The following is a 27,648-nucleotide window of genomic DNA, read 5'->3' on the forward strand; positions in this document are numbered from 1 at the left end:
CTCAATGCTGCCACCTGCAGACAGGAGGGGGGCGTGGTAAAAGCGTCACGCCGCCTCCACCAGTGCGCATGCGCGCTCTTGTCGGTGACGAAGAACATGGCGGCTGTTTCGAACGAGACGGAGCAGGCTCGGCGCATTTATTCACGCCTGCTGGTATCTTATTTGTTCAGTTATTGTAGTACTTTTTGTCGCTTGTTGCCTTCAGTTCAGTCTTAGCTTTTGTTCAGATGAGGTACCATAATAGAAAGATGGATATTCAGATGCTACCGATTTGATTCGAATCTGTTATGAACCTCAGGAATTTGTTTACATAAACCCATTCTGTCTGCATCCCATCATTGATATTGCACTTCTTGATTACATTTGTTCTGCGATCCCAACCAAACTTTGTTTTCAGTTTGACCACTTTTTTAAAAGGATATTTTAAACAACGTTTCTAGGATATATAAATGCTAATAGCAAACAACACCAGCTTCAATACCTCTGACACCTGACAAATGTCATTAATGTAAGACGTGTTTGTCTTTTTTGAGGCTATGCCGTGTCCCGTGCTGGAATGTGTGTACATAGAAGAGTCCGAGGACATGCTACAGCTGCTCTGCACTCCTTCCCAGCTTCGTACTGACATACTGACTTGGGTCTGCTGCAGGTTGGGAAAACATGACATACGTTTTGCATGTATATGCACGTCATTAAATGTAATGATTTGTTAAAATGACCTCTTCTTTCTTCCCAGTATTGATCCAAACTTTGCCAGTTTGAAAGAGAATGCATTAAGAACCCGAAATCCGGATATTTTGACAAACGGTAATATGATGGTCTTTAAATAATTTACACGCTTGATGAAAAGTGTACTTCACATTTGGCAAATCTTCAGGTTTTTTAAATTGTGGACAGGGAAAAATGGAGATTTAAATTGAAAATAATGACAACCCCAAGAGATTAGTATAGATGTTGCCCTTAGCAGCACTTCTTCACGTGTTCTGCCTTTCTAAACAGGGATGGCTGCACTTGGACAGGACCTGATGCTGTGCAGAGAAGACAGCCTGGACTTAATCAAGGTGGGAAAACTTTTGTGGCCAACCCTTGTACTCCTTTGACTGGCTCAGTGTGCACGGTCAACGTTGTCGTACGTACACATCAAGTATTTTGTGTCCCAGTAATGTTTCCTCCTCCAGGGTGATGCCAGTTGCCACCAGCAGCTTCAGTTCCTGGAAAATCTTATCGCTGAGGTCTCGGACTTAAGTGCATCCACTGCGCACGATATGAAGATCTTGCTCGACACGGTTTTTACAGATGAGAATCTTGCGCAAATGGTCACGCCTTCGCTGGACCCCTGTTTTTCAAATGTCCCGTATGTTGCACTCTTCCTCCAGAACCTGCTTCTTGAACATTTTCCGTCATTCGTCTTATTCCCATCTATCTGTATTTCTATCAGAAGGGTTTTATGCAAAAGCGCTAAACCGGCCAAGCCAAGAAGAGACAATGCTGAGAGCAGTGCCGCCCTTATTAAATCTACTCGCTCCATGCTGGAGCAGCTAAAGTCTGAGGTATGACCTTGAACATGGCCACTGAGTCATAATTAGCAAAACTACTGCCACTAACAAGTCAATAATGAGTTCTTTAAAAATGATTTCTGCTCATCTCAACTCAGTGTGAGTTCCTGACAACAAAAGAGGAGCCAAATGCCCGTGCCTCTGTTTGCCGTGCGCTGCATGTGGCCATGTGCGACCTCCAGCAGCTGATGACCACGTTCTGCCACGTGGAAGAGACGCAACTGAGAGTTTTTTGCACAAAAGAGAGACCTCGCTTTAGCGCAGACCCACAGGTCTTCCAGAGAGTCTATGAACTTCTGCAAGCTTTCTCCACGGTACAAGCGCAAGCACAATTTGTTGAAGATGAATCAGGAGCTCACTTGGATGCGACTTTCTACAGGAGTTGGAAATGCTGAACGAGGTATCGGAAGCATCAACGGCTGCAAAGCAGTTTGTGAGCCACCTCCAGACAAAGCGTTGTTGCACGAGCCAAGGAGAGGGGACCATATGTGAGTTATTTTACGCATTTGATTTTCTATTGCTTCATTAGTTTCATTGGTATGAAGATTATCAGAATATCTAACATCCACATTTCACAGTAAGTAAATGTTTCAGGAAAGTGAGACGGTACAATGAATGCTATTTGGATGGACCTCCCAAAAAGTTGCCTGAAGATGCCACAAGATGGAAACAAACCACAATACTTTAATTGCTTTCTCTAATAAGAGATTTTAACCAAGGGTTTTTGTAGATGCCATAATCAAGATTTTTGTTCTTGTTTTGTGTTTCTCAGATGATCAACTGGATAAACTAACGGAGCGATACAAAGCTTCTCTCTCCCAACTAAGTGCAGCCAAGAATACATGAACCATATTTTTTCATCTCATTTGTATATGTTAAATAATTTGTAATTACATTTTTATTCTCTAAATGGAACTGTATTCAATGTACTTGGATATTGTCCTACATTAATAAAAATTTTACTCATCTGTTCAGAATTTTGAATGTGTGAAAACTGAGAAGCGCTTATTGCCAATTTCACATTTTGTACATAAAGCAGTAACATGTTGCAATGCTTAATCCTCAGATTGGTTCTTATTCGTACTTGAAGGCATAATTGTTGAGGAAACAACATGGTACACGGTGTCGTAAGAAATTAAACAGTCGCGTATGTACAACTGTCAACACTTAATACACATTGATTTGGACTCATTAGAAGCAATTCTGACATTAATAACGATGAGCGACACAGCATGGCTCTCATGGAGATGCATCCATGAATGATGCATTTATGAAGTTCTCAGAGTCCAAGCAGCGTCTTTTTGGTGTCACTTTCTGTCACGTGGTACACGCAAGTGAATCTGACTCGTCCAAGTTGCCACTTGCCATCGTCCAAGCTCTTTCAGAAGCCTTTACTGATCAACCATTCCTTCAGCTCCTTATCAAAATGTCCTTTCACCCTCAGTGTCATCGTGACCTCGTTAACTTGAGTGGGCAATTCTTTGCCAGTCACGTCCTTCAGGTACTCTTTGACGTCTTTCTCCAGAGCCCAAATGTCGCCCTCCACCTTCCGGACCAAAGTCATCAAGCGGTTACCGTGGGTCACGTCGGTGTACACCGGAATGTTGTGCATGCGGGAGCGGCGAATCATATAAGGGAGTGACGGCGGAGACTCAGCCGGAGGGGTCCAGCCAGACGGCGTCGGTCCGGAGTGCTTGGGCGGAGTGGGGACCCGTGAGGGCGGTATAAGACGCTCGACAAATTCATATTCCTCTGTGGATTCTTGGAATGGCGCTTTTGCGGCGCATAGAAACCTGAGTCCCACAATGGCGCTGGGAGACCCCGGCGTGCCCCTATGTAACCCAAGGGCTCCACGCAAGGCTGCCGAACGAAAGGCAAAGTACACCGCCATGATAAGTGGGGACTGTCCTGAAGGGCGGAAGTTATACAAGAGCTTCCGGTTGTCTGCTTCATAAAAGAAGAGCACTGCCCCCTGCTGGTATAAGTGGAAAACGTGGGTTGAGTAAAACCACATAAATGGTTAACAGCCTCCTCCTATCATTACATTTAAACAACAAATTGATGGACACCTAGTTTTGAAAGTTTTTCAACTTTTCTTCATTTTGTTCTGTATTGTTCAAATTGATAATGGGTTTAGAATCAAGAAAATAGATGCAAAATATCAACATTATTATTCATTACTTATGACAATATCAAGTGTCGGTACAGGAAGGATCATGGATGGTAACGCACACGATTTTCTTTTGCAGACCACATATGGTGGACCAGATCTGGCCCCCGGGCCTCACCTTTGACACCTGTGGTAACGGTGAGGGGCGGGGTCACGCTCTCAGAGAATGGGCTGAAACATGCCACATTTATTTTAGACTGAGAACGTCCCTCTTCCCAGTGTAACCGGAGGATCTTCTTGACTTGCTCATCCTGTCTGTGTCAGCATTTGAATATCTCTTTCTTTTCAGTTTCCTAAGACTGCCTTTCGAAATACTTCAGGCGTCATCAGCAAGGGGAAGTCACTTGACAGAGAAGGACAGAAGAAAGACGATATGGATAGAGAACACACACTCAACGGGGAGGCCGTCGCTCTCAATAAACCCAATGACAAAGACATAGAGGTAAGATAGATCTATAAATGTCAGTGATTTTTTCCCCCCACTGATATTTCTTGATGAATGAGCACGTTGTACTCGGAGAAAGTTGAGTTTAAGTGTCATGTTGCACCTACCTGTACAACAGGATTTTGTAAATACCAAAATGCCTTGAGCCTACATGTGAGTGTGTGTAAACAAAGACGAACAAAACAGAAGTTTCTCCTTGCATTTCTTCCTGTGTGCGTATGTGTGAACAAAGTGCAACAAAACAGAAGTTTCCCTTTGCATTTTTTCCCACGTACTCCAATAGATGGTCTATTTACCTCCGTACCTACGTACAGTACTTGAGCTGTTGTGAAAGTGTCGATGATCACGGTTTGTTGTCGGCCCAGGTGAGTCACCGCCCTGTCTGTGTGGGCGCCACTCCCTTTTGTAGCTCCACGTCCAAGTGCTTAGTGATCAAACAAACAAGCACCTCTCTGAGGTTTGCAAAAGAGCAGGGAGGTCAAATATTTGTTGCTGGTAACATTAAAATCCAAGTCGCCTTTCAGAGAGCTGTAAAACTATCAAATCAGTTCATTTTATAATTACCTCATAATAATATTTTACAGACATAACCAATTGATGGATACATTTTGAAACCAGAAATCAAAAAAGCTATCATAACCTTGCTTGAACGCTCGCCCAAATGAGTGCAAGCACGAATACTACTTGTCGAGTCAGATCTGTGGTGTCCTCCTTAGGTGGTAACATCTCCCTCAGGCAAAGTGTATCGGCCCATCAACATAAACCACTATGCCACCAAGAAGAGTGCGGCTCAAAGCATGCTGGATGTGGCCTTGCTGATGGCCAATTCGTCCCAGTTGAAGACCGTTCTCTATGTGGGGCCGCGTTATCGTTTCTACATCCCCCTCATTGTCCTCTTGTGTCTGTCCATTACGCTGCAAGTCATCGTGGGGCTTCTGCTCGTTTTTATAGGCAAGTAACTGAAAGGCCCACTTTGGCGTTACCTGTTTTGCCCCGACATTTTCCCCAAGTCTTCTTTTCGTATGACTAATTTGTTTTGCTTCTGTGGCAACAGCGAAGTACGATCTGAACGACGTGCGTAAACATGCCAAGTTGAACAGGATGAACAATGTGGCGACTGTTATGGTGTTCTTCACGGTCCTCATCAACATCTTCATCACGGCGTTGGGCTTTGAGGGACACGCTCTCAGGTGCAGGCCGCCAAACACGGCGACACACAGTCGCATCCCTTGCTTGCTTTAATAATGAACCTTTATTCCACTTCCACCTTCTCAGGCCATCAAAATACGGCGGAATGTTTGAAGCGACACCTGAGATGTCCCCGCAACGTTCTGAGTTCAACATGACGACTGGCCTTTGAACCTGCACCACTTTCACCTAGTCAGTTTTTAAATATGTACATAGAGCTTTGTATTGTCACGCTTCAAAATGTTATGTAATTCACAATTTTTATGCATAAACAGCCTGGTTGTATTTATATGAATATTGACATCTCAGAATTTTGTTGAAATGACACAACGGATGAGATGGTCAAATTAATACATACGTACATTTTGTCAATGTTTTATCTTTCAGTTGTAATTGGTCACAAAAGTAACGATGCCTGGCAACTACACGTTGTGGTTTTATTTGTAGCAATAACAGCTTCCACTTTGTAAAACATGCTTTTGGTGGTCTTTTTTTCCCCTTCTTCTTAAAAAAACAATTATAGTATATACACTGTATAGAATATTCTAACCCCTAATTAATTAAGTGATTAATATACCAGTCACATAATCATATGAATATTTTCGAGTTTCTTTGCTCCCTTAGCAATCTTTATTAAGGCAAGACACATTTTACAAAAGACAACTCATCGAACAAAAATAGACTCAAAAGTACAGTGCAGTATCCCAAAATTGTGATCTTGTTTCTAGTGATCTCAGTTTACTAGACACATTTGTTTAGTCAATGTTAAGGTGGGCCTGTTGACGCAAACCTATTGGTCGGTTGGAAGAATGACAACGTTAACAAGGTTAATTGTAGCTACTGCCATTGAGCGAGAATATTTAAATATTCTGCTTGTCACTATACATGGCTGTCATAGAAATGTGAACAAACAAACATCATTATTGTAGTGAATTACAAATTTCAGAACAAGTAACATCATTTGATTTTGCACGGCACCCTTGAGGACAAAATTCACCCACAAGTAGAAGACAACTTTAGTGTTTGCATTGAAATACAATGTGACAATGCTAGGGTTGACATGATTTGGACGGCGTTTGCTGTAAAAATATAAAAACTTTTCTTTCCCATGACACCATCATGTCGCCGACAAAATGAATACAAACCAATGTCAACGTATAAAACAAAGTCCAAGGGATTGCATCCTAGAAGTGGTCATTTATTGATCATTGAAGGTTGAAAGGATTTTCATCTTTGGTAATGTAACAATAAGCGTAGTAGGCAGCTGCCACAACCGCTAGCAGCAGTAGCATTTTTATCACCCCACAGAAGCTGCATCCGGATTGGACAGCCTCCTTGGAGTACACGGCGTTCTGATTGGCTGCTTTGCTGCTGCGCTGGATGGGCCTGTAATCACAGAAGGTATTGACGACGATTATAGGAAATCATTTTACTGTTATGCGAAAAGCTTACAGACATACGTGTTCTGTATGTCCCCGTCTAATTCCTCATCTTCAAATGGTTCACTGTTGTATCTTCTTTTTAGCCTGGGTAGAAAAAAAAACAATTCACTTTCTTATCGACAAGGACATAATACAAAAGTTACTGACATTGAAAATGTTTATGCATTTCCTCCCACTATTTAAAATAACTCTTGTATTCTGTACGTCAGTGGTCCCAACAAGACCTGTACCATGCCGGAAAAAAAAAAAGTTAAAAGCACTTCCGGTTGAAAAATATTTTATTTTGAAAGTGGCCGGATCCTCTGTTATATTTGTCTATGACGCATCAAGTTGTTTGAGTCCTGTGACACTAATATTAGACCCACGAGTTAGCTACCTAGCAAAATGAAGTGTATGTGTGCTGCATGCTGACATTTCTCAGAAGCTAATGCGATCTGCTGTTAACTAAACAAAGCTCACTGAAGCTCTGCTTACCAGGAAGCACCACTTTACGATACTTAACATTCTTAATTATTACACAAGCTAACTTGGTCGGACAGGTTTTCACATTACCCCACCCACACGCACGATGGAATAGCTGTGTGAAGACTGTTTGTGTGGTACGTAAACGCTGCACTCACATGTCTTCATAACCATAACCTTCATGTCTGACCTGTGCAAACGAAAGCAAGATGGAATCTAAGACTTGTCTGCATGTCAAAACATAGAAGTGAGGTACAAACGCAAAATGATAAGCTGCTTCACTCACCGGGCTGTGGTACGTGATGTACGTAATCTCTTCTTCTGTGAAGATATATAGTAACAAATCAGTTCACTTGTTTCTGGACTTGGTAGTCCGGCAACACAACGAACAAATGTTGATCGTCTTATTTGGAACATGTTTACAGCTTAGAAGCTTAATGTAGACAATGTATTCATTATATTTCAAGAATGAATGAATAAAAGAGTTCCCAGGTATCGTCATCTTAGTCTGTAGCGTTTGAAATGTTGTCATGGTAACAAAAGTAATTCTCAGTGTTGACCTCATTGGTGCTATAATTCTCAATCATTCTTGTATTTTGAGGGAAGCAAAAATTTAGTCAGGACACCTTTAAGAGAAGATGAATGGTACAAATCACGAGTCAAACCCAGACGCCAACACATAGCTTCAAACAGGAAGGCCGAATGCATTAAAGCTTTTCACATTTGGACTTTGAATCAGCATTATCAGGAAAAATAGGCCTTGGACATGAAGCAGTCAAGATTTGTGAGGTCATCATTTTGAGAGAGCTTCATTTCAGGAGTATCCTACCTTCCTCTCTGTAGTAAGTCTTATCAGAGGAGGGTTTCTCAGGCACTTGTTCCATGGCCCTCTCAAGCTTCTTCATGTACAATTTGCGAGTGGAGTCTAGAGGCACAGATGAACGTGAAATGTCACCGACTTCCAAAAAAGATTCACAACAGTGTATGACTTGGCTTGATTATGCGAGCAGAATATTCGGTGTAAGAAACGCAATGCAGTAATTATTCAATTGTCAAATTCAGCAGTTTGTGTTTTCAATTGCACTCCATAAGGAGGAACAAATTAACCATTTGTTAAACGCCAATTTCCCCAAAAGGTCATTAAAGAGCACATTACTAACTTTGTTCGGATGAAAATGTCTATTATTCTTACCAACTATGGGTCCATGTTTGATGCCGTAGTCAGTCAGCATCTTGCTTAGCTCTTCATCGCTTTTGTCACGCAAAGACATTCTGCACAATAATACGTCTCAGAATAATCGATCGATAGAATCGTAAATTGTCAGGTTAAGCAAATAACCACGGACGGGCAAGTGGAACAAAAGACTAATTGAATAGTGTAGTAAAAAGATTCAAACTTACTTGAGAATCTGGGAAATGAGTTCCGCGCTGGAGAAAACAAAACCGAGCCTGAAAAGTGCTGGGAGTCTGGGCTGAGAAGGAAGAGGGCGTGTCCAACCTGATGACGTCACATGCTCTACCAAATCAGTTCAGTCACAGCTATTCCATATGGATATTTGAATTTGAATTTTTTTTCATCCAATTTGATTTTTTTTTTGCATCAGGTTTCTAACGGAATTTTGTAAAATTGCATTTTTATCACACATTTAAGAATGTCCTCATAATAGTTGACCACGTCAAATTCTGACTTTTGTTCGTGTTTAGCATGTGTTCATCATTATTATTTCGAGATTCCTGCTTTTTGAAGACCAATGTGGTGCGTGTTTTAGTGCAAATGTGGTTTAAGCTCCGTCTAAGAGCTCACCTTTGTATTCACTAAAACACTTATTGTATGACATATGGTTAAGGGATCCCATTCAAGTGATTTTACGTAGGACGCCTATCCGAACTGTATGCCGAACTTTCTCCTACTAGTCAGCTGGTGCGAATGTGCGCTTGCGTGAACTCCTATATGAAAACTTGTCACATGAAAGCACATCCAGCTGATGTCCTCTGGGAGTCGCCTAAGGACAACAAATTGTTCTGAGCTCTGCATATTTATATTTTTTCCCGTGCCCATCTTGAGCAGCCAGATCTAATAAAGCTTTTGTTGTGACAAACCTATCATGTTTGAAGCCCAGCTGAAGTTCCTGGTACGGACTACTGATGTATTTATAGTTGCAAAAGTCCCCAGGTGATGATTGAGCAGTTCCTGGTAGGGAGACCAGTCTAGGGAGGTACCACACATTTTCCCCTAAACTGGGAAATGGATAGCTGGATTAGATGTCTTTTGAAAGAGTGAAGCCTATAAATAAAAGCGAAACCAACATTTTTTTGCCGAGTTGACAAAGTCATTACACTCAAAATACTAGACAACAACTTTATTGTGTATCAAAATACTGTCTTACAAACATTTAAAAGCATTTTTTTTTTATTCTGGACACGATTCTAGTTTTTGTAGCAAGCGCTAAAAGGGGAGGGTGTGTGGTCAAAATTCAAAAAAAGCAACTTTTTTTTTTTTTTGGTCACCATCTTGAAAAGCTGTGATGAAGCACAACATATTTTGTCCAGCGTCATTTTATTTTCTTCCCTTTTTAAGAACATGTTTGCAACACAAGCTGGTGTTCTGAATCGGCAGGCATTTTAACAAAGAAATGAATATGCAGCGGCATCGTCCGCACAGAAAAGCAGTATTGTGGATGTGACACAAGCTTGGTGTTTGAGTACTACTGTTGACCTTTTATGTCATGTTTAGACCTCTACTCTAACGTGCGTAATTGTAAGGAACAGCAGTGCCTACAACTGGCTCACACTATCTATCAGCAGGTAAAACAACTGTGTTATCAAAAAGAAAAAAAAAAAAAAAAAGGCCTCAAACAACACATACTGAGTGGACAAGGCATTTTACGAACCACCACCAAATGCCCACTACAGCATGCCCACGTATTTTGTTAACTGCAAAGCACATGGTGAAACAATCAACTGGTAGTTGGCAATCATTAAAGGTGCAAGTCTCCTTCCCGAGATTTTGCTTATTAGAAATGGGAAGGGGGGGTAACTCAATGGCTGAAAAAGATATATTTGCATCTTTGGGAGATGAATGGTTTCGTAAAAGGTCTGAATAAACTGAAATAAATTGAGAGAAATGTATAACATGGGTGGAAAACAAAGCTGTAAACAATAACAGTGGTAAGAAGTTGCTGATGGTGGTGCAAGTTTTTTTTTTAATTTTAATCTTTTATTTTTTTAGACAACGATATGGAAGGGGCTACCCGGAATGTGATCATCCCCCCATTTGACCACCAGGATGTACTCTCCCTTCTCTTTGAGCTGGTAGCTGACATTATACAGGCGGTTGCCCAAATGTTTTACCAGGATCTCCTCGCAGGGAACTTTGGGGCCGTCCACCCCAACCAGCAGCATGTTTCGACCTGTGGAAACAGATGCATTGTTAGAATTTAAGCTAGCTAGGGTTGATAATGACAAGTTACACATCAAGTGATGCATGCTGGGATAGGTTAGGAACTCGGACACACCTGCTTTGCTGCAGTCAACACTGAAGCTGTTTTTCTGACCAACAAAGGCCTTGTTGAGGCCAAGGCCTTTAGCCACCACCTTGCTGGCATCCGACTGGATAGGAGCACCTTGCTGGGTGGAGCTGATGGCACGAGTCACTGGGTCAACCATGACAGAGGAAGTTTCATGCATACTGTGGCTGGACACAAGCTTGGAACCTGGACAAGGGGCGGGGGACAGCATGATCTAACCATACAAAAGTCCATCAACCTTTATTTGTAGAGTCGCAACAAATGGCTCTCCCACCAGTGATCTTGGCCTTGAAGGGACTTCCAACAATGTGGTAGGGTCCACCGTACTTAATGGATATTAGATAACTGCCGGGTGCCATTGGGGTGTATGTGACCTTGTAGCCCTCCGGGCACTCGACACAGTCCATCTTCACTTTGGAAGGACCGTCAATGGTTACAGCCAAAGCCCCTGGACCCGCGTTGCTCGTGTTTACCACAAATTCACATGCAGTTCCTGTAGCAAGAATAACAGAGGGTCAGCGTAAAGATTTTTACCTGACGGTCTTCTCCCACACGAGGCCACGCAACAAGTTACCTGTGCTGCCTCTTTCTAAGCCCAGTCCATATGCAGACACCATCCCAGGGTCTCCAGCCTGACCCGTTTCTCCAACCCGGATCTTAAATGGACTACCAGGGATGTGACTTCCGTTGAACTTCACGTCAATTAAATAGAGGCCGTTCTCTCGAGGGATGAAGCGGACTGCATACTTGTCTAGAAAAGATAGAACCAGGCTTAATGAAGGAGTGGATACCAAAATTCGCCACAATGTCAAAACATCTCAGAAGTTACTAAAAGGAGTTCAAACAGCCTTTTTGCGGTTACCTTGGTCAATCTCAGTAACACAACACTCCTCCAGAGCTCCTGATGGGCTGTGAACCTTTGCATCAATCACACCCTTTGCTCCATTCAGACTGACTGCGAACGATGCCGGCTGGTTCACCTTCAAGCCAGACTCCTGCTCGACAGAACACACTCAACACTCATCCATGTTGCTCTGCATTATACATACATACGCTACATGGACAATAAAAGAGTGTCACATCAGGTTAGATGAAAATCACCCATTTACATACACCTAGATTTTTTTGTGACCCATTTACATACGCCAATATTTTTTTGTTTGTTTTAACCTTACCTGGAGGTCGCTAAGAAGGTTAAAGAAGAGGCTGTATAGTACAAGCAAGCAGGATTGAACACAAAGTGAAAAGGAAGAAAAAAGTATTGTGTGTGGGTGCTTAAGTGATGGCGTTTATGTATTTGATTTTCAGCTACCCAGACTAACCCAACCAATAATTTTGTGCAAAAGTGTGTCAGTCCCTCTTATACCCCTCTGAAATCAAGTGACGCTAATCTGGTCTCAGCTCAATTTATTTCAGGTCCTCGGGTCAAGTTCACACTATAAGCGGTTTGAGTAAATAGTACTTTAGATCTAATGTTGCTCTCACAAAAAGTGATGGTCCTTTGTCAAATAACCTCGAGTGAGCATGCATTTTTACATGTGTCAAAAGAAAATTGTGCTCCAAGAAGTCAGAAATCTGAATTGTGTTTTTCCACCTGCCATAAAAGAGAACTTTCTTTGGTTAATTGTCGACGACGTTAATCTCTTCCACGTCATAGTCGTGAAATGCGATCTACTATCGATAATGTACTGCATGTGCGAAAGGAAAAGGAAAAAGGGCGTGGGGAGGGGGAGACAGCCCATTTCAAACCCTCTTTAACCCTTTAGCGCCCCGTAATCCCATTTTGAGGAGGTAGGCTGTTGGGAGCCTTTAGAATGAGGCACGAGAAACACACACAGTCCTTTCTTGCGCCAGTGGTGCCTTGGCACTGCCCAACAATGCAGCAGCTGATGAGTGGCCAGCAGCTCTTAAAGAACCACTCTAACACAACTATCACAGTTTCATCACTAAATCTAACAAGCTCTACTTTATCCACAACTTCTGCTTAGGGACGAGTCATTTTATTCTAGCTGTGCATTATTGCATTTTCCCCTTCTACACACTCAGGATCGTTACTGGAGTGGTAGATTCTGTGAGGTCACTTTATAAGCGGATGCATTTTGGGCAGTGCGCTGCGGCCTGGCGTGTGCTTGCACATGGACATGTGTGCGCGTCTCAGAGCCTCACCTGAAGGCTGGCAACAGTGAGGCGTCGGGCGTCATCCGAGGGCGAGGCCACTGGTACGATGAAGGGACTGTCAGGGATGTGCTCGTCGTTGAAACGGATGGACACCTCATAGTCTCCTATATACACACACACACACACACAACAAAAAAAAAGATTACAATACAAAGGCAATCACATTGAGGCATCTTCCACAGGTGACACAAGTTTAGCCCCTCAGGACTTGAAATGGGTTTTAATTGTTGACTGCAAATTCAATTCACCCCTCAACAGTGGAGACTGATTCGGTGTGAACATGCAGCAACATACTTGCATCTCTTGTCTCACCTGGTTCCTGCACAATGTAAGACACTCCACTAGAGCCATCCTTGCGATCCTCAAAGGCGATTTCAGCCTTGCTCGGCCCTTCCACAGCAATACTGAGCCCGCCAGCTCCAGCCTCCCTCGTCCAGATACTAAATTCAGCTTCACACGCAAAAGAACCAAGCTTGGTTGACTTTGCAGAAACTCTCGTAATCTCAGTCTACAAAACAACCACACCAACCTGGCACTCCAGCCTCCGCTCTCTCCAGGCCTGGCCCACCGGCACGGACCTTATGTGCCCCTCCCTCTCCGAGGGGGCCGACGGTGAACTGGAAGGGGCTGCCGGGCACGTGCATCCCATTGTATTTCACGCACACCGTGTGCACACCCGTCTCGGTGGGCACGAAGCGGATGCAGTACGTGTTGTTCTCTCCCTCCATAATTTCGGCCTGGTGAACCTGACCGGAGGGGCTGGTCACCTGAGCAGACATGTCTGCTATGCTGATCTCTAAAGAAACAAGCAGGTGGAGTGTTTAAAACATTTAAAACCATTGACGCCATGACAGAATGAGAACATGTCTTGAAATATTGGTCACCAATTAAATACATGCGCGTAAGGTAAGGAATGTGGTGCTCCAAATAATCTCTTGCCCACCTGGGATCTTGAGGCTGAGGTCACACTGGCTACCAACATTAGCCACAGACGCTGCTCTCTTCTTCCTAGTGATGCTCTCTTTCATCCTGCCCTCGCCTGTAACCTTGACTGTGAAGGCACTCCCTGGAAACGCAATTGGCCAAAGTCAGCACTTTTTAAGAGCACTGTTAATGTTAAGGTCCGTCTTGCTACTGCTTCTCACCTGGAACATGTTGGTCAGCAAACTTGATGTTGATGATGTAATTCCCAGGTTCAGTGGGGCAGTACGTGACCTTACAGGTGCCATCTTCTTGGTCCTCTGTGTTGATGTCCACTTTACTTGGTCCTTCGATGGACAGCCCCAGGCCACCATAGCCTGAAAAGACCAAATGCGTGAGGGAGGTTTTCTCAGCTAATTTTAAAGTTCTTCAAGCTTGTACCTGCATCACGGGTGTCGATGATGAATTCCGCAGGCTCAAAGGTCCTGGCTTCACTCAGCCCCAAGCCGCTAACACGAACACGGCTGGCATCTGCGATCTCAGACTGGTTAATCATAACAGAAATGGGGCTGCTCGGAATGTGGCGACCATTTTTCTTGATGTTGACCAAATGTTCTCCAATCTCCTTTGGAACAAACGAGATGCCTGTAACAGAGACAACAATGATGAGATTGCCAAGCTTCTAAGCTAACAAACGTGCAGCATCTGTTCTACCCACCAACATGGCCATTTCGTAGCATCTTGAGGAGGCAGGGTTCCTCACGACCCGAGGGTGTGGTGAGCGAGGCTGTCAGTTGGCTCAGGTCAAAATCGCCAATGTCCAGAGGAATGTCAGCTGCTGATCCCACTTTCAGATGGGACATCCTCATTGAGTCATCACCTGGAAATGAGAACAGGACAGTGGTGTCACACCCTTGCAAAGTACAACCTACTTGACTTTGACCCCGCAGTATTTCAGGATCTACCAGTAATCTTTGCCGAAAAGGGGCTGCCAGGTATGTGCTTGTCGTTGTACTTGACCAGGATACTATAGTCTCCTGGCAGAACTGGGAGATAGGACACACTACACGTCCCATCCTGGTTGTCCACGCAGCTGATGTCCGCTTTGGATGGGCCCTCAATAGCCAGAGACAGACCACCTACAGAAACAAAGAGTAAATAAAAAAAAGATGGTTTGGATCTGGAGAGTAGAACGGAATGGATGTTATACATTCTTCCCATGCCTCTCATGAGCCCCACATACCCTCGCCTGCATCTTTAGTGTTGACTGTGAAGACTGCAGGCTTGTTGACGGTCCCATGGATTAGACCAGGACCATAGGCACTGACATTACCGCTGTTCATGTAATCCACGTAAAACTGCAGGGGACTTCCTATGAATGTCAATGAAGACATTAGAGAACAACGCTCTCATGAAGGCAACGTTATGCAATGTCTCCAAACAAAAGTCATACCAGGGATGTGAATGCCGTCATATTTTATGTCCATCTCGTGCAGCCCAGCCTCAATTGGCGCATACTTGACAGTAACAGTCCCGTCCTTATTGTCCGTGATGTCGGGCTTGGCAACCTTGCCCGATGGCATTCGGACCTCACCTTGAGTTGAGACCACAATGAGATTCAAGCAACACTCCCAAAAAGAGAGGTCAGCCTTGCGATTGCTTTTCCTACCCGTGATCTCTCCTTTCTGAATGGTGAACGGGATGACCAAGTCAAATGGCCTGAGCCCTGTCACGTCGAGACCATTCATTCCCAATGGTCTGTCGGTTGCCTGTGAGACAGAGACCAAATGTCTAATACTTAGTGTATGAAGATGTCGTGGAGATTTTACACTTTGTCTTGCTCTGTGTACGACCAAAAAATAAATAAAAAAAACAAGCAAACAAATGGAATGAAACATTTGCGATGAAATGATCAACAGCGTTGATCATTGTTATGATGATGATGAGGCCAACAGAAACTGAGAATGAGATGAGTACTAAACATTGGAAGGTAAAAAGGACAGTTAAGCACCAAATGACTCAGAAGACCGGTCCACATGGAAGACTGTCAACGCAGATAATTCGTCCCTTCAGTAAGTTGTCAAAGAGCACTGGGCAACAGAACTGTTGCTATTTAGCTCCACGCCAATTGCTTGACCGTATCAATGAATGACTTTAGAAACTCAGTATAAACATGGAAGTGTTGACCAGTGTCTCTTTGTTACTGAGCAACTCTGTTGCATTGTCCATGTTAGGAGCCCTGTTAATGAAATGGAGGAACACGGCGGAAAAGGAGAAAGGCAGGCCTGTCAGAGGGGAGACCCCTGAAATGACACAGCAGACACTGACGCCGGATATGTTTGATGGTGCAGAGCAGAGAAAGGAAGTAGGACAAGGGACGATGGAAATAACAAGTAGGACTCATTTGTTGAAAAATGCTGAAAAAGGTTGGGACAAAGTATTTTGGTACCCAGGGCTGTTGAGCGTAGTACTGGGGCAGTTGGCACTGCTGCATGAGCTGGTCTGATGGAGCTCCCTCCAATGCCTGGTGGGGGTGAGAGGTTGGATGGAAAACAAATAGAAGGGGTTGTAGGGAAGTAAAAACAATGTGACACCACGGGGATCCAGTGATTATATTTCTGTGGGGAGAGACTAACACCAAGGGTACATCCCTCAAAGATGTTCTTTAAGTGATCCCATCTTTTCCTTGTCCCTCAAATAAGTTACAGGAATCTATGAATATGGTGATTTATGTGGCTGCAGTTGAATCAACGATGACTTTTGTTTTTTCCCCCCAGTGTATGCCCAAAAGCTTACTACTTAGTGTGCTGGTCCTGTTACAATATAGTCAGTTGAGGTTGTACTTTGTTGAGCTCATAGTCTTACATTGCACATTTTTCCAATAAAAGTACTCACCGTGACTTGGAATGGGCTGTTTGGAATGTGCTCTCCTCCAAAACGGACGCAGATGACATACTCGCCGGGCTGTGGAGCCGTGTAAAAGATGTCAAATGTGCCGTCCTCGTTTTCCACAACGTCTACGTCTAGCTCGGCTCCCTCGGGCGTGCACACGGTGCACGTCACTTTGCCTTTGCCGGCTGCCTTGGCGTCCACAGTGATGACCGTCTGTTCACCAATCTGAATGGTTGGACCAACACCGGCACCTGGTGGATTGGGAAACTGTCAAGTTCACGATACCAAGGCGCTCTCACCGTAGTCATTTAGCATGCATATTTCACCACCAAGAGAATAGTTAAAGATGAAATCTAGTCATGTTAAATCCAGAAATCAATTGCCCAACATTTCTAATATTTCTATGAAGAACTGGAAGCTTGATTAGCCCGTCATTCAGCATGCCGACCTTAACTTGTTTCAAGTTAGTATTAGGGTATCCAAATGAGCATGTGAGCAAATTGCACACATGAAATGCTGAAATATATGGACAGTAAAAGATAAGGGGGGGGGGGAGCAGAAGGTGTAAAAGAAGAGAATTAGAGCCCAGGTTTGAAGTGGTTTCCATGCGAAAAGTCATGAGTTCGTCTACAATACAAAGTACTCCTTGGGCTTACCTAAACCGTGACCTCCGATTGAGACTGATAGTGGGAACGGTGACAAGCAGGATGTGCAAAAGACAAAAGTGACACACACAAGATAGTCAGGTAGGGGTAGCGGTGATTGGAGCCAAATGTGTGCTCTTTAAATCAAAATGAGAAACTAAACAGTGGCAGTGTGAGGTAAGGAGTGTGCGAGTGTGAGTGCGTGTGTGTACGTGTGTGCATGGGAGGGAATGAGCCGAGGAGGAGTGTAACAGCAATAGAAACAAAAACAAAAGCATGAAAAGTTGTCTAAAAAAAATGAAATAAAATTGAAGCAGTAACAGAATTGCAGTTAACATAAAACCCGCTGGGAAGCAGCCATGTTTATTGGCTCAAGTTTAGCACGGGCCAAACTGTCCCATAATTCAAACCTCCAGAGTTTAAAACCAACAACTATGGCTCTGCTCCCATTAATGTCACCCAGTGATGAAAATACTGCGACGCAGGGATCCATGGTCCAAGGCAGCTATTTCACAGCGGAAACTACTATTTTATGTGATCACATGCTCTTTAGCCTTTGAAAAACAAAAACAGTACTTTCAAAATATTCAGAAATGGCTGAAATTTTCTTTAACAGCACTAGGGTTGAGGGTTGGATAAACCTAATTGGGGGTGGGGAGCATTCAAATATGCACAATGTTTGTGACTGAAAGGGAAAATAACAGGACAAAAGATTTGAACTCAAAACCAGGAACATGAATTGATTGACTAAATAATAAATAATAATAATACACCTATCAATCGTATGTGGGACAATCGCCCATACTGTTTCTACCACTTGACAGCAGCCGAGAATTCTAGATCCAACCAGTCTACGGCCTGAATAGCTGGTTTAATTCCATGTCACGGTGAACTGCAGATTGCTGGACTTGCTCGTTTGTCAACTCACGGTCACGTTTAAGTCCTTGTCCGCTTTTCTAACGAGCTGGAAGGCCTTAATCGGAGTAACGTTTCCGGCATGCCTATACCAGCAGGTTCAAGAGCAAAACTATGGGGGCTGCTCATCGCATCGCATACCTGTTACTGTGCATTTGCTGGCATCTCCTGTGGGTAGAGCCCGAATGCGATACGGTGAATACGGGATCTCGTCTCCTCCGTACTTGATCAAGATTGTATATCTGCCGGTCATGTCCGGAACGTAGGACACCAAGTATGTTCCGTCGTGGTTATCGCGGATGTTGGCCTTCTTTGGCTTTCCTTCTGGGTCCTGCACATAAAATTATTTTTAATTAATTAATTATTATACTACATGTTTTGCATGCCATTACACTTACAGTGATTTGCACTGCCAGCAGTCCTTCCCCTGCATCTTTGGCATCAATGGTAAACTCCACAGGCAGAGAGGCGGGCACCCCTGTGGTGTTCAGACCCGGCCCACTAGCTCGCACTTTACTGGCGTCATGGGTAGGAAGCACCTTGACCTTATAAGGGCTGAAAAAGGTGATTATAGTTTGTGTCATAGAAGACTGCTATGACTACATTTTGCACGCGTGGTACCTGCGCGGGATTTCCTCATCACCATATAAGACGTTAATGGAATACGGACCCTCTCGTGTGGGAACATAGTTAACCGTGTGAGTTTGGTCACCATTATCCACAATTTCGGCTGGCTCCACCACACCTATAGTATGCACAAACAAACATTTTCAATGCGAGCAGGGGCGAAGTTATTAGACTTTTTTTTTTTTTGCGCTTATTATTACAAAACAAGCAATGCAATCCGACGAAAACAGTCTCACACACACACACACACCTTTGGGTCCCTGCACGCGAATCTGCAGCGGGGCCACTCCAGCTTTGGTAGCATCCACTGTAAAGGCCTGTGGAATATTGGCCCTGACATTGCCACCAAGACCTGGACCTTGGCATTTCACCTTGGAACTGTCCACTGTGTCAATGACTGGCACTGAGAAAGGACTGCCTGCAAAAACATTCCATTTCAAGAAAGATTTTGCCCAACATTCCTCTGATGCTAGTGAGTTGTGTACGTTAAACAATGGTGGATGGATGACAACTGAGAAGCAGCGACTTGAATACCTTTGATGGGTTGTCCTCCATAGGTTACATTGAGGTTATAGGTGCCCGGCTCGTAGGGGATATACTCAACACTGCAACTGCCATCCTTGTTATCAGTGCAGGACATTTTGGCCTCCGATGGACCTTCCATTGCCAAGCCAAGACCGCCAGTGCCTGCTCCCCTGTAAATAAGTTGAATACACAACAGTTGAGCTCTCACTTCCTTAAGCGGTGAAACTGTCTTTCAATTAAAGTCCCATTTACCTTGTCTCCACTGTGAACTTGTTGGGCTTGTTGGTAGTGCCGCTTTTCAGGCCTGGGCCATGCACGCGTACTCTGGCCGGATCACAACCTTCAGTGACGGCAACACGGAACGGGCTTTTTGGCACTGGTGTACCATCATAGGAGACCTCCACACTGTGTGGACCTAAAGTAATCACAAGGAACATCTTGAAGCCCGTGTTTCTGTAATGCCACAACTTTTTTTTAACTCCCGATGAAACGTTTCTACGAACCTTCCTCATAGGGAGTGTACTCGACGTTATAAATCCCATCTCCAAGGTCGGTGATCAGGCTATCAGTACGGCTGCCCGATGGGTTGCTAATCAGAGTTTTGATGTGGTCGCCTCCAGACAGCGTCAGAGCACGAGCATCCACCGTGAAATCGGTGGTGGCCTCGCGAAAAATGCCTAAAACAAAACCAACAAATTTGGTGGGATGCACTACAAGTTTCAACAGGCTCAAATGTAATGACGCAATGCCCTGATGATAGCCCATTGAAGATAATTTTGTTTTAGAGGGTTGACAAAGTCACTGTAACCAATGCTTGTCTGTGACTAATTTGTGAGCTCCACTTCATCAAGAGCTACATCTTGATTCTGAACGTACAACTATGATGTCAGTAGTCGGAGCTGTAAGAGTTCTAAAAGAAACCATGATTTATTCCTTGTCAAGTAATTTCACCTCAACCTCAAAAAATGACGCCGAATGGGGTGGTGGTTAGTGGTTACTACAGATACATCAAAAAGGGCAAAAAAAAAAGTTTGTTAGATCATTGCAGAGGAAATAGATTTTTTTTCCCCTTGGTTGTTTGTAAGAGGGAAATATGTGGCTGTAGGGACAAACTAAATGCCAAGACCTTTTTCAAGCAGCGCCAACGAATGCTGAACAGTATATGAACCAAAAAAAAAAAAAAAAAAAAAAAAAGGTAGAACATTTTCCGTTACAGCTCTACAGGTACACCCTTGTAACCGCCAACTTGTCTCACCTTTGCCTTCCACTCCTGGCCCAAACACACGGACTCCGCTGGCATCAACGGCCGGCTCCACCGTGAGCCGAGCTGGGAAGTTTGGCACATCCTGGCCACCGTAGCGGATGGTCAGAGTGTACGAGCCAGGATAGAGTGGAATGTAGGTGATTGTGTACGTGCCGTCCCCGTTATCCTGGATATGAACTTCGGCCTCTGTACCACTGTCGGAAATGATCTCTATGGTCAGTTCAGCTGGGCCGGCGTTGGTACAGTCCACAATGAACTCCCCCGTTTCCCCAACCTTGGCACGCTCCAAGCCTGGGCCAGAACAGCGCACCTGAGAGGAGATTAAAACATTTCTATGATTCTGGTCCATGAAACTGTGCACATGTAGTCAGTCAGAATTACCTTAGAGGGGTCTGTGGCAGGATAAGCTATGGGCGTGAAAGGTGATCCAGGGATCTGGACTCCATCGTAAGTCAGTTCAACCTGGTATGGCCCTGCTTCTCTTGGAATGAACTTGACCTGACTGGTTTCTGGACTTAACCCAGGCTCCACCTGAGATCATTTGAGAAATCAATACATGCATCTGTGTGCAGCAAGGTGTGTTTAAAATAAAAATCACTCTAGATGCAACAATGGACCCCACCTTGCTAGCAACAGGCTTGCCGGATGGTGCTGTCACTTTGGCCGCCACTTTGCCCTGACCTCCAGCACCCTTTGATTTCACAGTCACCTCCTGGTCCTTGCCTACAGACATCTCTACAATAAACAAGCACAGTAACGCAGCGTTGAAAAGACATTTAAGTTGGGGGGGCGCTAGGCAAGTTGATCAGGATGCATATAGTTTTCAAAGTGCTTGAAAACCAGTTTGGAATGACAGATAGAAAACATTGATTTGTTACTATGGTTCAGAACAGGACTGATAAGCACGTACTGTCCCCCAGTCCCGTGACGTTGATCTTGCTGAGATCCAGTGAGGGCGCCACCGCAACATTAAAGGGGCTCTTGGGTATATGATCGCCACCATAGGTCACAGCAAGCCCCAGAGGACCCTGATGTCAGGAAGGAATTGAGATTCAAGGTGGTCCGCGTCAATACCAATCACAAGGTTTTGCAAAATAACTCCATCGTGTTGGTGAGAAAGCGAGCGGGGAGGACTTTAATTAGGGTCACAGTCCACACCAGTGGTGAGTATGGAAAGGAAGTAATGAAACCGATCCAAGCAGGTTGGAATGGGTAGAGGAAAGTGCAGGTGTGGCCGAGATGAAGATTAGATGCTTTTTAGGAGTGACCAGGGAGGACAGGTTTTGAAATAAGCTTATCAGCAGACACAAAGCCAAGGAAGGTTACATGCTTGAGACCAGACCTCCATGCGTTGGACATGTTCAGGAGAGAGAGTTATTGGTAGAAGCATGATTAGGATGGAACTGCCAGGAAGAAGGTTAATTGATGCAGTGAGGGAAGACATGAGCGCAGTTGGTGTTGCAAACGAGGGTGAAGATGTTAGGCTTGGATGAAAAAGCGCTGTGAGTAATTGGGACAAGTAAACTGGAAAAAAAAAAAGTTTCTTGCAATAAAGAGCAAAAAAATACATTCATTTACACTTATGGAGCAAGAAAACACTGACTGCTATACATGAGCAACATACAAACTGATAAGCTTTGGCTAAGATAAGTATTGCATTTGGAAATATGTCTGATGCATGCAGGACATGCACAGATGAAGTGCTGCTTCCACAAGTGAAAATGCAATTCATGCTTTATACCCCCTTCCAAAATTCAACCACTGTGTTGCAAGTCGATGCCATGTGTCCTGTTATTCTTTATTCTTTCAGTGACACTCGGGAGGAACTTTAAACCGCTGGGAGACACGTTTGAGGGTCTTACCTGCTGCACAGGAGTGTATTTCACAGTGTGGGTATTGTCATGGTTGTTAATGATTTCAAAGTCCTTGACTGCCTCTGCTTTGATGGGGCCGACAAAGTTGCAGTCCAGGTTGGCTTTTCCGGCTCCTTTTGTGGTCACAGTGAAATGAGTGGGCTTGTTCAATTCAACACCTAGAAAGGGCAACAGAACATTGAATGCGGACAATTGAAGAGATCATAAAATGTATGTAATTGCACAACCATACCACTGGTTGGGAAACAGTGTACTAGTCAGTAGAAGGTTTTTAAGAATATATTGTATTCTAAAAGTCCCAGAATAGTTGTTAGCCATGACTTATAAAATATTTCAAAAAATGTAGAATTAGAATTATTTGAAAAATGGTGGTTTGATAAATTTGTGAAGCACTGTACATTACAAATAATGCAGATAGGGTGAACATCAATATTGTTTGAAATGACAATTAAAAAAAAAATAATAAAAAAAATACAAACACGAGAGAATTTGAATACAATGGTAGCCTTACCACTGCGGCTGAGTCCTGGGCCTTCTGCCTTCACTTTACTGGCATCATGAGCAGGATCCACCTTGATTCTGATGGGTGTCATTGGAATAGCCTGAATAGAACAAATATGAACAGGAATATAGTCTTGACAACTTCTCACATACAAAAAGTACCAATGCAATTTCCACGACCGAATGAAAACCTCACGCGGGGAATACAACTCACTTGGTCAGCAAACAGAACCATGATGGTGTAGCTGCCCGCCCCAGGTGGCGTGTATTTGACAGTGAACGTATCGTTATCGTTCCTAATGATATCAAAGTCGATGTCGGCTTCTGCGTTGCCCACAACGCCAGGGGCGCACTTGATTCCGATGCTGATGTCACCTTTGGACAACAGAAAAAGTCAAATCATGATAGTAGTTGCGAATAGCGCATCTGTTTGCAGAACTAATAATACACCGGGATAACATTGACGAGCTGGTAAACTATTCCGTTGTTACCTTGACCAGCCTCAGCGCAGTCAACTGTAAAATATGTTGGCTCAAAGGCTTTCAGACCAGTCTTGGCCACTCCGGGTCCAGATACCTTCACCTTGTTTGGGTGGCAGCCTGCCCCAACGTTCATCTGAAGTCCAACGCAAAAGAGACCATTCAATGTGAACATGTCATTTGGGGGGAAAGAAGTGAAGAAAAAAAAAAAAAAAACTAAAACATTGCGCAACCGCCAGAGTATACATACCCTAAAGGGGCTGTCGGGAATGTTGACTCCTCCCCAGGAGACCATGACCGTGTGTTTTAAAGGTTTGCGGGGTGTGTAAGAACAAGCGTATGTGCCGTTGCCATTGTCTTTAACCTGGACTTCCACGGGGGTGCCTTCCCCATCCTGCAGAGTGGAGGCAAACTCGTGTGTAATAGGCTATGCGTCAGCAAAATTTACATTTAAAATGAGATCATCTCCACCTAGCTTAGAGCCTAGTGCGCTATTGCCCATAAAGGAACAAGAGCAGCGAATGGAAGCAACTTTAAGAGTGGTCCCCAGAATTTTCACAGAAATTTACATTCCTATACGACATTACCTGAGCAACAATCTTCAGTGGAGCTTTTCCACCTTGCTTGGCGTCTACCGTAAACTCAGTGGGCTTGCCAACAGCCAACCCACTGCTCTGAAGACCAGGACCATGTGCTTTAACCTGAAGAAAAATAAAAAAACACTTTCATTTGTGGAGGGGGGGGGGGAGGGGGTGTAGGCCACCATTACATGTGTTGTGTCCCCCAAGTTATTGCTCACCTTGTCAGGATAGAAGTCTTTGCCAGGTGGGTTGACAATCTCAGCCATGAAAGGAGAATGCTGAATGTCCTCACTGTTGCAGAGCACATGTACTGCATACTCGCCAGGCTCTGTAGGCCAGTAGCGCACATCACAAGAACCATCGCCCTTGTCGTCACATTCAATCTTGGCCTGAGATGGACCCTCCACAGAGAAACCTAAAGAGAGCATTCAAAGTTTAAGCAAAGCAACCAGAATGTAAGCGGTAATGAACATTTCAAGACACAAAAAAAACATACCCAAAGTGCCAACATTGTCTCCGACAGCCTCCACGACAAAGTCGGCAGATTTGCCAATCACGCCGCCTTCTAGGCCGGGACCCCAGGCCCTCACCTTCTGCTGGCCGGCCTCAGAACCAATCTTGACCTCAATGGGACTGAAAAGAGACAATATGCACAGGTATGTGTTTAAAAAGAAAATTGGGCATTATGTTCATTTTGGTGTGTCCAAGCGTGTACCTGCGAGGGATATGCTGTCCTCCCCAAGTGATTGTTATGGTGTAAGTGCCGGTTGCAGTGGGGTAATATTCAAATCCATACACACCATCTCCCAAATCATTCCTCTTGCACGGTTCCTCAAGTCCCTCTGTAAACAAAAAAAACATCTTCCAGCTTTTTTTTTTTAATAATAAACTACCAACAGAATAATACACAAAAGATATCATGGTGGAAACCCAGCAGTATTAAAAACTGATAGAAAAACTCACTGGGACCCTTGATGGTGACTTTAAGCTCTCCAGTGCCAGCTCCTCTGGTGTAAACTTTAAAATCTGCCGTCTCCTTTACTCTTAAGCCCTTAGGCTGCAGACCACGACCCTTGGCTTTGCAGAGGCTGGGGTTGCATGCTGTTGAAAGAAAAACACACGCACTAAGAGATGGCTCTCTGTGTTTGAACCATCTGTGATGACAAACTAGGTCAAGAAGGCACATGTATTGTACTCATGACATTTGACCTTGGCAGTCTACTGCAGTCGGGTTCCTGCTTGGCAATCTTGTACTAGACAGACTTATGTAAATTAGGTTTTATTGGCTACCCTCCAACCATTAAGAACCGTGGACCTACCAATATGGCCTTCACGCTACTGTGGCCATCTTGTGTCACATGTCCTTTGGAATTTGTTGATTTAACGTAGACAATGGATGGGCATTTGAAGGAGTAAATACTTGCTGGTGGTAGACAGATTTTATCTTAGCTTGCTCTGTTGTCATGCTCTGTATACCTTGGAGAATATAATTAGGCTCTTGCTTTATATTAGAAAAGTGCAAAATCATTTTGGTTGACAATGGTGCCTTGCAAAAGTGTTCAAGCTCCATCATTTAATGCTCTGGAGTTTAGCGGGTCGGGAGTGTAGGGATAGGATGCAATATTTATATAAAAAAATAAAAATAAAATAAAACACCTTCAGTCTTAATTGTATATTTCTATCAATATACATGCTACTGGACAGCATTGGGTACTTCTGAACGGTACTTTGTCTCTGCCGTCCTGATCAGAGGAAGTGGGCTTTTACCAGCACACAGGAAACAGCATCCATCAACTGGCCTGTTAATATGCAATATAATGCCTGTCATCTGGGATGGCTTTGCAGGGCCAAGGGAAAACACAACGAGATAAGAAACTGCCTTATACGACAGTGGAAAAGATAAAACTGTTAAAAAAAAAAAAAACAGTCAATTACACTTCCTTTTCTTTCCGCATGAAATAAACACGCTCGCTTCCCCTTACCATTCGGAACAATTTCTAACCAGTATTTAAATGATAATGCCATTTCAGAGTATTATTCATGATAGATGGAAAACTTTTTTTTAACCCAGCAATTTGTTTGTGAAATATGCAGTGTGAGTCGAAATAAGCGATTGAAAGGGATTTGGGGCTGGAGAGCACACAACAGTGACTAATGTCGTTATGTAATGTGCTGACAGACTGTTACTGAGCTGGAACAAATAGGATTCAAACTGTTTAATAAAGAAAGGGCTACTGTCGACAAGACAAAATGTCTGTTGCGAAGCAGCATGCAAGGGAGAAGAGTCTTTCCTCATGGAGGTGTGGGATTCTTCTCTACTCTGTTACAAACTGAAGGACCTTATAGGCAGATGGCAAGTCCGCAGATGGAATCATGACCAGACATGCAATTTTGTCAACTCCATGGGCAGACAGCTCAAACATTCACGCATGCAAGCAAGCTAGCATGCATTTTATTATTGAAAACTGCACATCACCATCTTAGTGAGGACATTTGGTGGTATAACCCATTTATGCCATAATTAAGTGATTTAACACTCGGTATACTTTCACCAAAAGCAAAAAACTACTGTTTGAAGGCATCTTTTGAGATGGAATTTCCCTCACCAAAAAAAAAAAAGTCCTTACTAAGATGGGTTTAAAGTATGCCACTTAGAGAGACAGCGATACAACACAAAAGCAAAGACACCGACACATTTGGGTACCCAATAGAGATCCCAGGAAACAGGAAATAACAGCAGAAGGAAGAGGCAGCTCCTGAGAGTAGACAGATGCCACCGGGCCTCTATCACATGCCACCGGGCCTCTATCAGAAGAGGCCAGGGACGAACGATCCAGCACAGAGGCAGGAGGAGACAGCAAAGCATTAAAAACACAGAAAACTCTTAAAGATGTTTCAGTAACTGACAGCTTGTGGGACTGTTAATGCAAACGATTCTCTTTAGTGATCTTACCTTCACCAATGTTCACCGTGAAGGGGCTCTTGCTGATCTGACCACCGGCAAAGGTGACATAGATGGTGTGTTGGCCTTCCTGGGTTGGTTTGTAGGTGCAGCGGTAACTGCTGTTGCCCTTGTCCTCTATATTGCAAGTTACAGTGTTCTTTTTGCCTGCAGGGTCCATGATCACAACCTCCACCTCTCCAACACCAGCACCTGTGCAAAGGGAGGGACATGAGGAAGGCAAACCAAGGTGGAAAAGAGATACTTGGGCCAAGTTGTGTAATTACCCGCTGTGTAGATGTCAAAGTAGGTGCTCTTGTTCGCAATGTTGCCCATGGGCTCCAAGCCAGGTCCCTGGGCAGTGGCTTTGCTGGAGTCTCCCTGAGCCATGCCAATCTCAACCTCAAAGGGACTCTTTGAGATGTGTTGGCCTGCAAATAACACTGTCACCTACAAATTGTCAGAGAAAAATGAGCAGGTTATAAAGAAAATATGCAGATGAAATAATGAACTCAG

General features: G+C 44.0%; 5 protein-coding genes across 7 annotated transcripts in view; 2 read left to right on the forward strand and 3 right to left on the reverse strand.

Annotated features, from left to right (window-relative positions):
- Positions 1-2: 2 nt before the first annotated feature.
- Positions 3-2,524, forward strand: haus7 (HAUS augmin-like complex, subunit 7). 2 transcript variants are annotated; one of them, XM_049752438.1, is made up of 9 exons: positions 3-153; positions 534-649; positions 737-807; positions 1,000-1,061; positions 1,179-1,354; positions 1,439-1,550; positions 1,655-1,870; positions 1,936-2,044; positions 2,329-2,524. In XM_049752438.1, exons 1-9 carry the CDS (start codon positions 97-99, stop codon positions 2,400-2,402), a joined length of 993 nt encoding a protein of 330 aa, XP_049608395.1. In that variant the 5' UTR covers positions 3-96; the 3' UTR covers positions 2,403-2,524. The 2 variants fall into 2 exon arrangements, with proteins under 2 accessions (XP_049608395.1, XP_068505277.1); XM_068649176.1 differs by having other exon boundaries at positions 1,442-1,550.
- mrpl49 (mitochondrial ribosomal protein L49) lies at positions 2,221-3,493 on the reverse strand. The gene has a single exon (XM_049752450.2). It carries the CDS (start codon positions 3,445-3,447, stop codon positions 2,938-2,940), a length of 510 nt encoding a protein of 169 aa, XP_049608407.1. The 5' UTR covers positions 3,448-3,493; the 3' UTR covers positions 2,221-2,937.
- A 422-nt stretch (positions 3,494-3,915) lies between these two features.
- On the forward strand, positions 3,916-6,276 carry si:dkey-93l1.9 (uncharacterized protein LOC562339 homolog). Its single transcript, XM_049752455.2, has 4 exons — positions 3,916-4,168; positions 4,888-5,130; positions 5,234-5,361; positions 5,447-6,276. The coding sequence occupies exons 1-2, from the start codon at positions 4,100-4,102 to the stop codon at positions 5,128-5,130; spliced, it is 312 nt and encodes a 103-aa protein (XP_049608412.1). The 5' UTR covers positions 3,916-4,099; the 3' UTR covers positions 5,234-5,361; positions 5,447-6,276.
- Positions 5,957-8,806, reverse strand: emd (emerin). The gene is made up of 7 exons (XM_049752454.2): positions 8,665-8,806; positions 8,456-8,535; positions 8,093-8,188; positions 7,550-7,584; positions 7,422-7,453; positions 6,820-6,885; positions 5,957-6,745 (listed from the first exon to the last, which is right to left on the reverse strand). The coding sequence occupies exons 2-7, from the start codon at positions 8,532-8,534 to the stop codon at positions 6,565-6,567; spliced, it is 489 nt and encodes a 162-aa protein (XP_049608411.1). The 5' UTR covers position 8,535; positions 8,665-8,806; the 3' UTR covers positions 5,957-6,564.
- An 802-nt stretch (positions 8,807-9,608) lies between these two features.
- The window catches only part of flna (filamin A, alpha (actin binding protein 280)), a 32,783-nt gene continuing 14,743 nt past the window's right edge, over positions 9,609-27,648 (reverse strand). The window contains exons 8-49 of one of the 2 annotated variants that reach the window (XM_049752385.1): positions 27,420-27,582; positions 27,145-27,345; positions 25,155-25,292; positions 24,907-25,033; positions 24,688-24,824; positions 24,410-24,606; positions 24,198-24,311; positions 23,861-24,004; positions 23,623-23,746; positions 23,346-23,506; positions 23,142-23,232; positions 22,619-22,788; positions 21,667-21,784; positions 21,379-21,491; positions 21,138-21,287; positions 20,748-21,066; positions 19,996-20,169; positions 19,745-19,907; positions 19,502-19,662; positions 19,218-19,385; positions 18,962-19,085; positions 18,739-18,895; positions 18,482-18,671; positions 17,438-17,461; positions 16,785-17,032; positions 16,339-16,413; positions 15,559-15,658; positions 15,343-15,483; positions 15,133-15,261; positions 14,855-15,028; positions 14,608-14,769; positions 14,331-14,534; positions 14,114-14,266; positions 13,912-14,034; positions 13,498-13,764; positions 13,281-13,418; positions 12,957-13,072; positions 11,653-11,785; positions 11,365-11,541; positions 11,065-11,283; positions 10,779-10,976; positions 9,609-10,673 (exon numbers count right to left, since the gene is read on the reverse strand). In XM_049752385.1, coding sequence (XP_049608342.1) covers positions 10,489-10,673; positions 10,779-10,976; positions 11,065-11,283; positions 11,365-11,541; positions 11,653-11,785; positions 12,957-13,072; positions 13,281-13,418; positions 13,498-13,764; positions 13,912-14,034; positions 14,114-14,266; positions 14,331-14,534; positions 14,608-14,769; positions 14,855-15,028; positions 15,133-15,261; positions 15,343-15,483; positions 15,559-15,658; positions 16,339-16,413; positions 16,785-17,032; positions 17,438-17,461; positions 18,482-18,671; positions 18,739-18,895; positions 18,962-19,085; positions 19,218-19,385; positions 19,502-19,662; positions 19,745-19,907; positions 19,996-20,169; positions 20,748-21,066; positions 21,138-21,287; positions 21,379-21,491; positions 21,667-21,784; positions 22,619-22,788; positions 23,142-23,232; positions 23,346-23,506; positions 23,623-23,746; positions 23,861-24,004; positions 24,198-24,311; positions 24,410-24,606; positions 24,688-24,824; positions 24,907-25,033; positions 25,155-25,292; positions 27,145-27,345; positions 27,420-27,582 — 6,570 coding nt within the window. In that variant the 3' untranslated portion in view covers positions 9,609-10,488. The remainder of the gene's footprint in view (positions 10,674-10,778; positions 10,977-11,064; positions 11,284-11,364; positions 11,542-11,652; positions 11,786-12,956; positions 13,073-13,280; positions 13,419-13,497; positions 13,765-13,911; positions 14,035-14,113; positions 14,267-14,330; positions 14,535-14,607; positions 14,770-14,854; positions 15,029-15,132; positions 15,262-15,342; positions 15,484-15,558; positions 15,659-16,338; positions 16,414-16,784; positions 17,033-17,437; positions 17,462-18,481; positions 18,672-18,738; positions 18,896-18,961; positions 19,086-19,217; positions 19,386-19,501; positions 19,663-19,744; positions 19,908-19,995; positions 20,170-20,747; positions 21,067-21,137; positions 21,288-21,378; positions 21,492-21,666; positions 21,785-22,618; positions 22,789-23,141; positions 23,233-23,345; positions 23,507-23,622; positions 23,747-23,860; positions 24,005-24,197; positions 24,312-24,409; positions 24,607-24,687; positions 24,825-24,906; positions 25,034-25,154; positions 25,293-27,144; positions 27,346-27,419; positions 27,583-27,648) is intronic. The other variant, XM_068649160.1, reaches the window with a different exon arrangement.

This window comes from Syngnathus scovelli, chromosome 2, assembly GCF_024217435.2.
Source record: "Syngnathus scovelli strain Florida chromosome 2, RoL_Ssco_1.2, whole genome shotgun sequence".
NCBI lineage: Eukaryota > Metazoa > Chordata > Actinopteri > Syngnathiformes > Syngnathidae > Syngnathus > Syngnathus scovelli.